Here is a 14,153-nt window from a genome sequence, read left to right on the forward strand (position 1 = left end):
ATACCCACAAAAGCATTGCCACATATTTTGTTGGTGAATTATTTTTAGCATCCCTTGTATTTGCAATATATTAAATCCCTGTATTATTAAATACATGTAGGACTTGCATTTAAAACGTTGATTAGTGATAGCTGTTATTTCAAGAAAGGTGTATTATTTATTGAGGAGTCGGTTACACCATTTCTTGTTTACAGAGCAGTTTATAATGATAAATAAGATTTATCATTAAGGGAGAGATCTGTAGTTTTTAATGCACCAATTTTCCTCAACATTAGCAGGTCTTGAAATTAGCTGAAGTCTGCATGAGGACAGCGTAGTCCTGATTCTCCCCCCGCCCCCAGCAATACCTAAAACAAACATGTGAATCTGATGTGATTAATTTGCAATGTTCAGATTCTATGAATTCTGTCAATTTCCTGTTTTCTTTTGAATTCATTGAGTTGATTGGTTCCTTTTGGTGGGATAGAGGTGCTGGTTAAAAAGGAATGGGTAATTATTAGCTTAGTAAGACAACTAAATAACCTGAAAAGTAACATAAAATTATGGGGCTTGGTAAACTAGGTATTTTACTTAGTGACAGGATGTAACGTAGCTACTGGCAGGCTTGATTTGGTCTGCTTTTGTTTTTAACTAGCTCTATTATTTTACGCTTATTTGTATTTATTTATTTATTTATTTAAAAGTGAATCTGGTAAGTGAAAGGGCAGAATATATTTTGGGGCAGTTTGTGCTCCCTTTTGCTCCTGGAGAGTGAGTGAAAAGCATTCAACAGGTTTTCCGTGCTGTCTTTTTTTTTCCCCTTCCCCTACCCGCCCCCGCCCAAGATGGAAAAACCTCAACACCTGCATGTGTGAATGACCTGTAACTGTAAAGGGAGTTACTGGATGATTTTGAGGTAGACTATGTTGCTTGTTAGATGAGCTAAGCAATTCTGAATGAAAGAAGATTGCCACCTTGGGATATGCGGTTGGCTGTTGAGCTGGTTTGGAACATGAACCTTCCTGCCTTCTTCTACCTTCTCCCCTCTGTCTTGGGGACAGAGGAAATTTTGAAGTAGCAGCAGAAGTTTGTTAAATAAGAAAATGAAATACACAGTTTTGTGAGCTGACACATCCTCCTTAACGATGGCTGGTATCAACAGCTGCGACTGTTGCTTATCATCTTCCTGATGCTTGAAGCCCCACCAGCAAGGTGTCCTCCTTTACTTATTGGGGGCCCTAGGGTGTACCCAGACATCCTATCATTAATGCCTTAAGTATGTCTTTGTTTCCTCCAAACAACCGTGTGAAGGTGTTTGCCCAGCACTGAGTGATACTCCCTACTTTTTGAGCAGGGAATTCAGCTCTGCAGATTTGCAGGATGGGGCCGTCATGCCCTGACTTAGACAAAAATGTGCAATGTGAATAATTGTTTGTTTCTTCCAACTAGAAGCTATGCTTAACTGTCTTAGTACTGCAGCCTTGTAAAACTCAGGGGTATGATTTCCTGCGTGGTGAGGAGCTGATATAGCAGCTCACTGTTCCTGGAAGAGGCAGCCTGCTCTTGCCCACTCTTGCCGTTTACCTTGTCTAGTCTGGGACCCAATTTAATTTTCAGGAGCAGTGGAAAACAACTCAGCGAGAAAACAAACCTCTCCCTTCCCTTCTAGACTTGGGTAGTTTCCAGTGGGCTGCATCCAGGGAGCCTACGTGTATTACGTCAGGAATAGCCAGCTCAGTGGACAGCTGCTTGGACAACTGGCCTTTCTGCCAGTCTTTTCCTAAGAGAAAATATTTGTAACCATCTTCAGTTTAAAAAAAAAGGTTTTGCGTTTTCTTAATCTTGAACTAACTCAAATTGGCTGAATTTAGTATTTGTGTGCACTGCTAAATGAGGCTGTGATAGAGGGGATGACATCGAGAGTTTACCTAATGAAAGATTCATTAGTGGAGTGCCAGCCAGCCGGGAGCTCTGCGTTGCTGGAATGCTTTGGTACCAGGAGGGCTGCTCACCGAATCGGTGCCTTTCCACAGGAGAGCGGGAGGGGGAGGAGGGAGAAAGGTGTCTGGCCTTCATTTCACACTCTCTCTGGCTCGCTCGCTCGCTCGCTCTCCCTTATATTGGAAAATTAAGTCAGTTGGCAGTATTCCAGGATAAATCTTCTTCCCCTTAGTTCTGGAAAGGGTATTTAACACGTATTTCTTCAGCAGTCTTGTCAGTTAGTTGAAATGTAGCATTATTTGGGCCTTTTTATAAGCAATTGCCTTCTTGCTGGCAGATTTGTTGGGGACTTTAACCTGCCAGCTTGTTTTCATGCCAAGAAATAACCTCTGAAGTTTGGTGGGTTTCAATAAGATTGTGCTGGGAAGTCCTGCCAACCAGCAGGTTTTCTGGAAAAACTCATTTTACTTAGAAAGCTTGAATTTGGGAGGGAGGGGATGAATAGGTTCATAGCTGAGCCCTTCAGATGAACTGAAGAAAACTATGTAGAGTTGTAAAACCACTGGGGCATGGGAAGGGAGGGGAGGCTGACTCGTTAGGGTAACAAGGGTTTGCCTCTGGCAGGGCAGTAAGGTTCAGGAGTACATCAGTGCCTGACAGTGGGTGGGAGCAGTGCTGGTTGAGGAAATGCATATTTGCTATCCCAGGTGTTTCCCCTCCATTCTTCCTGCTCTTTCTCAGGGATTTTGTTGTCTGTCGTTAATTTGCAGCAGGAATGCCCTCCCATTCATGTTTTGCTTCTGTAAAGCCTATCAGTTCTGCTTCCATTGCACTTGCGCTTTCTGGCCCTGTGAAATGTGGAGTGCAGGCTAGCGTCCACGCAGGAACGCCTGGCATGCTGGCAAGAGGCAGGTTTAGTGGCATCTGTGGAGAGCCAAGGGAGAGTGGCTTCAGATGCTCGTTCTAGGACTCCAAAGTAAGACATTTTCAAGTTGTGCCAAGGTTCCAGTTTTAAAAGCAAGGTGCAATGCAGCCTCTGGCTTCCTTGTGAGTCTCCTTAATGAATATTCTCGTGGTAGCTCAGTAGGTGCTAGATTGAATGATTTCATTTTATGATGATCATAATCGTTATAATATCCTAATGTTCATGATAGATCATTTGGAAAAAAAAAATATTCCATGGCCCTGGCCTACAGAGAGATAATTTCTGAATCTGAGTGCTTGAGTGCTGGGTAAAAGTGAGTAAAGAGAAAAAAAGTGTTCCAGGTGCAAGGGCCAGAGGTGGAAGTTGCATGTGAGAATGGACATGTGATGCAGGAACCTCAGGGATGAGAGGTATTCGGATCTTAAATATGGACAAGTCCCCTTGTTTTCATGTAATCACCCGTGACAACCAGGCCCTGTTACCAAAGCATAACAGCCCTGGGCGAATGCATCTGCTCCTCTTGTTGGCTGGCAGTCTGCAACCTTGCTTATCTCCGCTTGAGATCAAAGTTGCTCAGGAGCTGTAAATGGCATGCTAAACAAAATTCCTTGCTAACCGATTGTTGTCCTGATCATAGCTAACTGTTATCCTGATTATTGTTTTTAAATTACCTTAATAAATCTGTACCCCATGTGATGGGAACATTTTAATCTAATATTAAGACAGCAGGTTGTGTATTTGAAGCGAGCGGTGTTCAGAGTGTGTGTGTACTTTTTGATGTGATTTAGCTGACACTAGGGTTTAAGTACATACATGTTTCTGTTATCGCAGCCAAGTAGATGGCATCTTTCATACTTTATCATATTTAATGCCTCTGTTTTTGAGAAACTGGCTCCATGAAAGTCTTTTTTTTTTCCCTTGCTTTTGTTTTGCTTTCCCATGTACAATTAGACAAATAAACCCTACAAGCCTTTGCCCTCTGATGTCAGGGTGAAAAATAGGTTAGTGTATTGTAAGGTAGGCACAAAAAGAATACCTGCGTTGTGTAGAACTGAAAGGAAAGGTTGAGCTTAAGACTTGGACACGCTAGGTGGGCTGTTTTTCTCCTCTCTGCAGTATGCACTCCCCATTGGGTATTCCATATATGCAATCCACAGACAGTTTAGCCTTTTTTTCCTGCCGTGGCCTACTGACCAACAAAATTAGTCTTCACCTGCTAGTCTTAATGTTCACCACGGTCAAGAGCATCCTAGCACATCATGGCTGTTGTCTTCTACTTCAGCTTTGAGTGCTTTTTTTTGTGTGTGTGTGCCTCAGTCGCAGTTTAGATGAATGCCATGCATCATAATTCACTAATGCTGTTGCTTGCTTATTGCCAGAGCAACATGACCTGTCTAAGCCAAGAGAAAGTTTTATCTTGTTTAGTCTGAAGTATTTACTTCTGATAACTACTACTGCTACCACTACCTCATTCTTCAGGAGAAGACTGAAGCCCGTATAACATACATGCATCAGCTATCCAAGTGTTACATACGCTCAGTGAAGCTATTTGCTATCAAACTCATAATCTGCTTATCCCCGTGGCAAAAAAGTCTAGGGGATGAAGATGTGTGATATAAAAGATCAGCCCCTGACTATATACCTTCATGCTCTCATGGGACTGAAATTTGGTCATGTGAAAGGCTGAGAAACTTTTTTGAGGTTGCTTGATGGATTTTGTTTCTTGGCTTTAGGTAGAAACAATCCTAAATACAGTAAGGGAAACATTCCTGCGCTTGATTTTCTCCCTTCTGAGATTCTTTATATTCTATATTTATTTTAACTAGTAATCCTGACTCTTTCTGACATAGCATATAAAGTTGCTTTATCTGCATATCTAATTATTTTGGTATGAAAATAGGGGCTTAGATATAGCATAGTGCTGCTTTTTGACCCCTGTATTAAACAAACCAAGAGATGGGAGTGTGATAGAGCGGTCATTCATATCGCCCTTTGAGCCCTCAATGAAAAAAGGCTTTTTCTTTGTGAGAGATGGTGTTAATTCTTGCTAAAGGCATTGTTATTCTGGTAGAGATTCATGCTTCAAAGCATCTTCTGCCTCCAACAGATTCACAACCTCTCTAGAAATAAGTGCATATCTTGAGACTAGCTTCATTTTCAAAAGGTTTGAAAAGTAATTTTACGCGCCTTTTTCAGTCTCTGCGTAGTCATCACTCTAGCATGGCTGAACGCCTGTAAATTGATATTTTTATTAAATTGGTATAAAAGCAAGCCTTTCAGGAGACATTTTTTGAATAGGTAATTTGCATAGCTATTTTCATGGCCGGTCCACTTAGCAATGTAACTGATGCAGTATAAATGGTTACAAAATAGCTTATCTTTTGCTGTTTTAACTTTTTTGTGTACAGCAGCAGCATTGTGTCATTTCAGGCTGCCTTGATTTTTACAAAGGAGAAATAATTTCTTTAGGAGCCTTTCATCTGGAAAGTTCCTAACCGGCTTTCCGGTAGGCAGTCTCTCTCGTTGTCCACATTCTTTCTGGTTCCTGACTTATCTGGCTGTGGCCTAACGGACCTCCGTTCCAACTGTATGCTTTGCCGTGTTACTTATGAAATAACACGTACTTGTTCAGGGTGGTCCAGCTGGCTTCCCTCCGTTGCATTAGCGGAGCTGTCACCGCCAGCTTCGTGTGAGAGAAGAGCAAGTTGGAAGCAAACCTCTTGTTGTGCCTGTCCAGGTTCTTGGCATTTAGTCAGGGGTTGCTCTTCGGTTTGTTCCTTGTGCAGGAAGATTTCTGTACTATCAGGCTCTTTTTACCCAACATAATGCAGTGTATTGCAAAAGCATGAGAACTTGAATACCCAAAATCAACTTAGGTAATATAATGCTTCCCTACACTGGGGTAATACTTTTTGCATGGCACTGATTGTATTAAGCAGCCACGCTGTGAAGGTCAGATGCAGGAAAGAAGTTAAAGATTAAATAAGTGATGCTATGCTGCTCCTATGTGTGAGGTAATGAAATTTTCATTCTAACTGTTCAAGATAACCATAAGTATCCAGTTGTATTTAGCTAGCTCAAATCTGGGTCTTGCTTTAGCAGCTTGGTATAACCATACTCCTCACTTGCCGATATTTTTAAGCGCTTTCACAAAAACAGGCACGCATGCAGTATTTGTGTTTAATTTCCTTCTAAATAACTTGAAATTGTGCACTAATTAAGAAACTTAAAAAGAAAATGAGGGCACTTTGCAAAGGTCCTTTGACATAGCAGATTTGGGGCCAGATGGGATGTAAGGCTAAGTCTGAGGCTAGATTCTCTGTACCAGCTTTATAGCCAGATAACTCAAACGGTTTCTGTGAAAGAGCTACCCTGATGTAGAAATAATGTAACATGAGTAGCATTGCAGGAAATCAGGTCCTCGGCTCTCTTCTTAATCTCATGGGTCATGCTGTCATAGCTGAAAGTACTATGAAGATACAGGATACTGATTTCTTAGGAAAGTAAAAATGTTCCTATTTGAGCTGCTACTGCAGCAGATTGGTCATGGGCTGTCTGTACGCTGCGCTGTTTTCTTTTTTAAGGCCAGCTTTAGGATTCCTCCTAGGTCATTTGAGTCTGCGTCAGTTCCTGTTTTGGTGTGGATGGGATTTCACCCATTTGTTCTGCTTGGAGATAAATGGCTGTGCAAACACCTTTAGTTAACGAGTGTTTGAAGTAAATGCACATTTCCTATCTTTGTGCTATAAAAGAAGGCCTTTTATTCCTTTTCAATTTACTAATCCCTAAGCCTTTACAACAGTTCAGTTAGCAATGTTATTTCTTGTTGGTTTACATAATGACGTATGTGAAGAGGTAGAGGGGTACTAAGGAATTTCCCAGGCTCTCTAATAAGCTAGTACTGTGAAATATGGTATACCCAGTTTTAATTGCGTTACATTGATTTTTTTTTTTTTTTGTAAACACGGCTATAGAATAAACTGAGTTTGTCACGCACTGTATTGCCTTGCCTGTAGAAAAACTCCAGCACAGGGCAAATCCACCAGCCTCATTTCAGCAGAAGCAATGTGTGCTGAAGGGCTGCCTCTCCAGGAGAGGTGGCTAGGAGAAGGCTGAGCTATATCGCAGAGCTATGATCTCTAGTAGAAAGACATGACCCGTATTTTTTACAAGGCTACAGGTCAGCTGGAAGCTACATTACAGTGTTTAGCATGTTAGGCTGAACTAATGAGCTCTTGAGAGACGGGATGTGTTGTTTTGGGCTCACCACTGTGCTGTAGAAATGTAGACCTTCCCAAGAGCTGAGGGGTTCAGTCTGCTGCAACTGATGGTGCAGATATAGAGGGCCTGGTACCAGCTGGACGTATAGTACTCGGGGCTGTTTGTGGCTTCAGGGTTTCACAAACTGGTTAGGTTAGTGAGAAGTATTTCATGATGGCAACTCCCGCAGGCCTCCTGAACTGTACGTACAGCTTCTGCATGACCAGTAGTTACCATTGTGTGGATGTTCTGATGGTTTATCTGTGTGTGCCCCTATCATGAAACTCGTGCTTTTTGTGTGCCGTGTTCTTTCCTGTGTATGCTACGTTATATCACTGGATCAAGTGCTTTTGTGGCATCTTGACATGACACAGGTAAATCAAGAGCTATGTTGCAGTGAATGCAAATCTAGCCAGGCAAATAAGGCAGCATTGCACTACAATTCATAGCGGGAAATTTTGTCAGTCTTGCTCAGTGCTGCATGATTTACAAATAAGTTATGTTCTGATACTTCCCTCTGGCTGAAGGAGTGAACATGCACCACCTGCTTTTTGAGCTACTGGAAATACATTTTTAAGGGTTCCCCCCACCACCACCAGTGTGGTGAAGATCGCTGCTCTCATGCAGAATTCAGCCTCTATTGTATGCAGATAACTGGGGCTGAGGAAGGCTTATTCCAGCTGTGTCTGCCTCAAGTATATCTGAACAAGGTTTGGACGGGTGGAGAGCTGGTGCTCCCTGGCTGTATAGGCGGAAGCTCCTGGCTCACAGGATTCACTTGCGCTAAAAGCGTTCGGATGGGTGGCTCTCAGGTGTATTTAAGTGGCTAGTAAGCGTGCCTCTGTTGCAACCTAGTCCCGGTCTGTTCTCTGGGAGAATGCCAGCCTCTGGCTTCTGATGCTGAATTCCCTTGCACGCTAAGCCCTCTTGATTCTGGGTCTCTGAAGCCCGCTCCGGTATGCAGACTGAGTTAGTGAAATAACTTAATCTATAGTCCTTCTGAATTGCTTAAACTTGCTCTTTTCCCCCTGCTGTCTACTCCTCTCTCTCTACCCCTGCTGCCCCACAAACATGTTTTCTTCCAGATTCTGCCTGCTTCTATCTCTTTGGTTTATAAATGCATAATTCAAGGGCATGGGAGTAAAATGAGGACTAGAAAGTTTATCAAAGCAGTTTCCTAACTGCAAACACTTTTTGTTTTCTCTAAACAGCACTAGAGCTAAAGACAGCACGCTGTCTGGCACTTGTCAGCAGTGACCTCGGCATTTCTGTGATTCCTGGCTTTGTTCCAAGTTCTCAGGCTGGGGAAGTCTTTCCTTCTCGATGCATTTGCTTCATTTCTGGTAGAGGATTTAGAGGATTGTTCCTACATAGTGAGAATTCTTTTTTTTTTTTTTTTTTAAAGTTTAATGTTGCTGCCTCTGCCTGTGGGCTCCTAAAGGAAAACTTTTCGGCGATGACCTTCACCACTCCCTTTGTTCCCTGAAGTCTCCAAGAACAAACTGTGGTTTGTTACCTGTAGATAGCTTGCTGCTCAGGTGTTTCAACAGACTTGGCACCTGAAAAATAAATGCAGCCGCCAAACTGAGGTGATAGCAGGCTTCTTAATCAAGCTGTGATTTTGGCTGAGAGATAGGAAGGAAGAAGGAAAAGGGAGTGGCAAAAGAGATTACACTTTGCTTACCTCATTAGTGCCGTGACACAGCGCTGTGCTTGTAGTACATGGCCTAGTCTTCTGCTGTCTCATATGTGTGGCTCTGGGACTTCCCAGTGTTCCTCTCCCCTCCCTGCAATCATCTTCAGAGTCTGATTCCTTTTGTCATCTCCTGTATGCTCTTTTACAGCTCTTTTCTTGGTATAGTCTCCTACCATTCTCCAAAGGGGTTCTCCTTAGGGAAGCAGGACTAGCAGATACTGTCTTTTCTTCTCCACAGTTCTCTGGAGCTTCCACATGTTCCTCCTTCTCCCCTTCCAACCGTGGTCATATGCATACAATTTGTTGGAAGTTTTAAGCCAAAAGAACATAACTCAGATTCTATTTGGGATGTTGTGTCTAGCTAAATTTTTCTTCCTTTAGGCAGAGAGCTGAGAAGATCTCCTGAAACGGTGGGAATTTGCAACTCTCCTCAAATACCATTTTTTCAATGTGACTTAAGCCTGAATTTTACTTTCCCCTCCCCCCCCCCCCACCCCATCCTACTTCCAACACAGCGCTAGTGTAACTTTATGCAGCAAGAATGGTTATCAGGCTTTGGCTACTGAAATTATGAAATGGTAGGACTCTTCCTCAGGAAGCAAAAATGATCACTGACAGATTCATCCATCAACAAATTTCTCTTCTGGATATTTTTGAAATTTAAAATGACTGCAGTCATAAAAGAAAAATGACAGCATTTTACACTACTGAAACCAAGAATGAGAAACTTCAAGAACGATACAAGTAGGTTTTGGAGAAGGTAGCAATTCAGATTGTTAGCACAGAATAGCTTAGAAGGGAAAGTGTTTCCTTGGAGTCTGTTCGGAATCCATGAATACTGTTTACTGCACGTGCTGTGAAAACACATGGGGAATGGCTTTGTGGCACGGAAATTCAGGTGAGGCAACAATGTGCAGGAAAATAATTGTTTAATAAAAGCTTAATATTTTAGCATTTCGTAATATGAATAAATATTTCCAATTGCATGAAAATAGCTTAAGCAGTAGTGAGCTGCATCACGGTTCTGACAGAATTGCACAGCCTATTAAAGCACAGCAGTTTGGACGGTTGCATAAAAATTAGCCAGAAAACTTCTGTTACAGGTTGCTGTGCAACTTAGACGAGAAACTCCTCGTGAGTCATGAGTGTATGCAATGTATAAGGATAACAAGGTGGAATAAGTACATGGAGAATTTGTCTTTCATTTTTCTGAGAAAATTCTTCAGTGACTATTTTAATGCTTTTATTGCAGGACTCTAAATCCCTTGATACTTACATTCAGAACACGCTCTCTGCGTTGTACCCACCTTTTGAGGCCACAGCTGCCACTGTCCTCTGGCAGCTCTTCAACATAGTGGAAAAGCTGTATCAAGGAGACGGCCTCAGATGCCTAATTGACTTCCTTGTTCCTGCTAAGAGAACCTTACAGTGTGTTCAGCGAGAAACATGTGTAAGTATACCTATTCTTGCAAAGCACTGGTCTCCTTAGTTCCTGAGTTGAAAAAGAAAAAGATAAAGTGGAATTTAAGAAAGAAAAGGTGGAATTAAATAACTTAACTACAAGGCTCTTCAGGTCTGGCAAACACAGCTTCTAATGTCTTGGGATCAAGCCACATTGTAAACTTACCAAAGAAACAGTGAAAAAGAAGTATTTACTAAGTGTTTAAAACTGCTACCTCTCCAACAACGAGGAACTTGCAGCTACATAAAGAAAACGTTCGCTGCAAAACTCTGGAAACATCCAGGAAAATGTGGCTTTGGTTTTACTCGTTTTATTCTAAATATCCCAGTTTTATTTTAAATCATCGCACTGCAGTAGCTGATGTAAAACTAATGCCAAAGTAAAACTTTGGGTAATTAAAAACTAAATGAAAGAAAATGCTATAAAAAAAATCCACAAGCCTGCAAGATGCTTTTTTTAAAGGGCAAATATACTGCGGTGGGACAAAACACACAAACAGACAAACATAGTTGTGTTTTCCAAACCAAGAGCTAAAATTCTAGTTCGCGAGGTGTCTTTAGGAAGAACTAGCTATAACTTACAAACCAGAATTGCTTGGGTTTGTTACTGGGACGACATACCCTGTTTCAAGAAGGGATGTTTTTCATTAGCTGCAAGGAAACTTCCTAGGAAAACGACATTACCTGCGATTCCTTCTGTTTCTGAAACCGGTTCTCGGGGGCTGCTGCGGGTCCCGTGAGTGCTGCGGGTTGGGAAAGATGAGCAGGCTAGCTTCCGGAAGAAGCAGATGATACATCCAGAAAGTGCTGTTTGCTTTCTGTGTGTGAAGTTTAATTCCTTTTCCCCTATCTCCTGATTTCATTTTTATGTTGTTTAATCCCTTACGGCTGTTCTGATGTTTGAGATTAAAAGAAGCCTTTAGAGAATCTGATTCTCTTTTCTTTCCAGTTTCAGTTGCTAAACTGAAGTCCAGCTGCAAGTCCCCTATCTTATGTTCCCCTTCCCCCAGTGTGCCCAGCACGCCTGTGAACCTATTTCTGGCCTCTTCTTTATCGTATAGTGATTTAGAGACTTCACCTTAGGTACACTGTTTAAAGCTGCACTTCTGCTTTTTGCTGTTATCTCTGATTTACCTGTTCTATCTGCACTTCATTAACATAGTGTTCTCCTTCAGTGAACATGTATCGCTGGGAACAAAGCAAGCTGAGACAAGTCTACTTTAAGTTTACTAGGCTGCATTTCTATCCAACCAGCTGTGCGACTTCTGCAGGGCAAGATTCATGCACCTGGTGGAACTCATTAAACCCTTTGTCCCAGGGCCAAGTTTTGAGAACAGCGTTTTGCCTGACGGCAGTGGCTACTGGGAAACTCGGAGGGAGAAAGGAGGCAATACGGCTTCCCTAAAATAATAATAATAAAAAAATCACAGTGAAATGTGAAAACTACAGTTCATCTGAAGGTTTGGGCTGCTCAACAGAACCTGAGTGCTTCTGAGTAATTATTTTTGGTTGGTATTTAAAATGTGCAGATAGCTGCTGAAACAAAGTGTGGCTCATTAATTCCTCTGGGATGTTAAGGAGATAGGAACACCTCCTTAGGGAGAGCGGAAACTGGTAGAGCAGATTTTGGAAAGGAAATTCCTGAAACAGCCAAAGACAGGAAGCCCTTCCATAAGCTTTACTCTGCCGATTGTTTTGTAGAGCCAACCCTTGCAAAAACAGAGCATGTCTGGACACTAGCTACAGAGTAATATCTATTTAACCTGGCTAGACTTCTCTTGTACTCATCTGCCTCATTCAGATGTAGTGCTGGGATTTATGACTTTTTATCTGAAATAGCCCTAAGCTGCTGAGTTTGAAAGAGTGCTAAATGAAAGCCCATCCTTTGGGATATGAGTATACATATGTACGTAGTACAGCTGCATCTGCAGGGGTACGTAGCCTTCTATGGAGGAAGGAATTGAATCACCAATCTTCCTAATAGTTTCTCAGCTAGTTAACTGGAAGGGCTCCAAAATGGAAAGGACAGCTTAAAGGACAGCTTGTAGGTTTGATTGTCTCTCATTTCTTCTCAATGTATGTCTTTTTAATTTCTTTTTATCATTCAGTTTTATTATAGGGACAGACTTTCATTTGACACATATCTGAGGGCCTTTATTGTTTCCAAACTAAAAAGCTTAAAGGCTAAGTCTCACGGCTGTAGGTATGCTTTAATGTCATGAGTTCATATGGCCTTTGAAGAATACAAGTGTATATTTATTCGAGATACAAGAAGTTCAAGGTTAGGTCCAGATATTTGAAATGGTAGTCCTAACTATTGTTGCCAAGTGACCTGAATTCTGCATTTGTAGAGATCCCTGTCTCCTGGCAGAAATTTGATAACCTCTGTGTGCTAAACTAGCTAGCTAAAGAATTGCCGAGGTGGAATGGGAAGACAGTCCAGTCTTCCAGAAAAACTCTGCACACTACTAAACTTAAATTCCTGGACAAGTGGGATCATAGGTTCTACTCATCATAAAGTAGACCATAGGATCTACTGCGAGATTCTCCACTCTGCCAGATATCTGTTATTATTTAGTGGCTATTGAAGTGCAAGGAGTTAACAGAAATCTGTAAGCTCCCTTTTATCCCCTCCTTCAGTTGGTGTATGACTGAGTTCCTGTGGTCACCAGTGAACTGAGTTTGTTACAGATAGATAACACTGTTCATCGGTATTATTTTTCTTGAGGAATCATTCTGTGGTCAGGATTAAGGTAAATTTGGCTACCAAATTTCAATTCCTTATTTTTTAGCTAGGTAATTCTTTTTATTTTGAATTTTATAGATCAGATAGTGTTTAAATATAGCCTTCAAGAAAATTACTTAAACTCATCTTCACTTTGACATGCTTTCTGTTTTAAAAGTTTCCTTGTCTGAAAACCTTAAGAACGTGAAGAAGTAATAGCAGAGCTCTACAGGAGAAGAAGGCTTGTTTCCATTTTAGGAATGGGAAAGGAAAGGAAAGGAAGGGTTACCAGCTCATATTTCAGACTCTGTCCAGTGACTTGCCAGAACAAAACTGTGAGGGGTGGCACCATGGAAGGAGAAGGAGGCAGCAAGCAGGGCAGGAAGTGTTCTTTGTTCTTCCGCTGCCTTCACCCCACTCGTCCTGCTGCTCTGCTTGCTAAATCCAGGCATTTCTGTGGAGAAGTAAGGCTCGGTTTCGGTCCTGATATGTAATCCAACAAAATTCCTCTCTATTGCCAACAGATTGCTACCTAGAAAAGTATTTTTGTCCTGATGTCACCAAAGCTGGAAACTGCCTTCTGTCTTGAATGGTGATAAGTGTTATCAGGAGTTTGAATGAAATTATTACATCTTACAGTGTATTTTACCTTGTCATTATTTTCACTGAGAATGCCTGATATTCTTTTTTCGCCTGCTATTTCTGATACCCAGGAGGTATTTTTACTATTTTCTATTTCTTAGCATAGCCATTTTCTGCTATTTCTCAGTGGTGTTTAATTTTCACCCCTGCCTCTCTGAAGTTGAACTTACTGTGTTTACTTTTAAGCAAAGGTGAAAGCTGACAGAAACTGTTCAGAAAGACTGACAACGTTATAGGAGGAGTCTCTGCATTTGAAAATGTACTGTATGACTATCACAGTGATGATAGATCCATAAAACTCCACCACTGGTTTCACTGAAACAAAGCGCAAAGGTCACATTATTTCCTTCAGGAGCAGACTCCTTTTAAAACCCCCAGCCAATGTCTTGAGATACTTAATCACTTTAGGAGTTAATTGATTTTGATTCAGAGCTAGATGATGCTCATGTCTGTTTACAAGAGGTATATTTGTACCTGGAAAAGGTAATCCGTGCGTCCTTAAGGACGAGGGTGCTAATTTGTAA

The 14,153-nt window shown here is 41.6% G+C and overlaps 1 protein-coding gene across 11 annotated transcripts in view; it reads left to right on the top strand.

Moving 5' to 3' along the window:
- PLEKHG4B (pleckstrin homology and RhoGEF domain containing G4B) overlaps positions 1-14,153 on the top strand; it is a 100,560-nt gene that overhangs the window by 38,462 nt on the left and 47,945 nt on the right. For 7 of the 11 annotated variants that reach the window (XM_068931338.1, XM_068931337.1, XM_068931339.1 and 4 more), the window contains one exon: positions 10,054-10,251. The exons of 3 other annotated variants lie outside the window; for them this stretch is intronic. Coding sequence is in view for 2 of the 8 variants with exons in the window: in XM_068931331.1 (XP_068787432.1) it covers positions 10,054-10,251 (198 nt within the window). In the remaining 6 variants the exon portion in view is untranslated. Of the gene's footprint in view, positions 1-9,182; positions 9,700-10,053; positions 10,252-14,153 lie in introns of those variants that run through there. One more of the 11 variants, XM_068931335.1, reaches the window with a different exon arrangement.

The sequence above is a fragment of the Struthio camelus genome, chromosome 2, assembly GCF_040807025.1.
Source record: "Struthio camelus isolate bStrCam1 chromosome 2, bStrCam1.hap1, whole genome shotgun sequence".
NCBI classification, from domain to species: domain Eukaryota; kingdom Metazoa; phylum Chordata; class Aves; order Struthioniformes; family Struthionidae; genus Struthio; species Struthio camelus.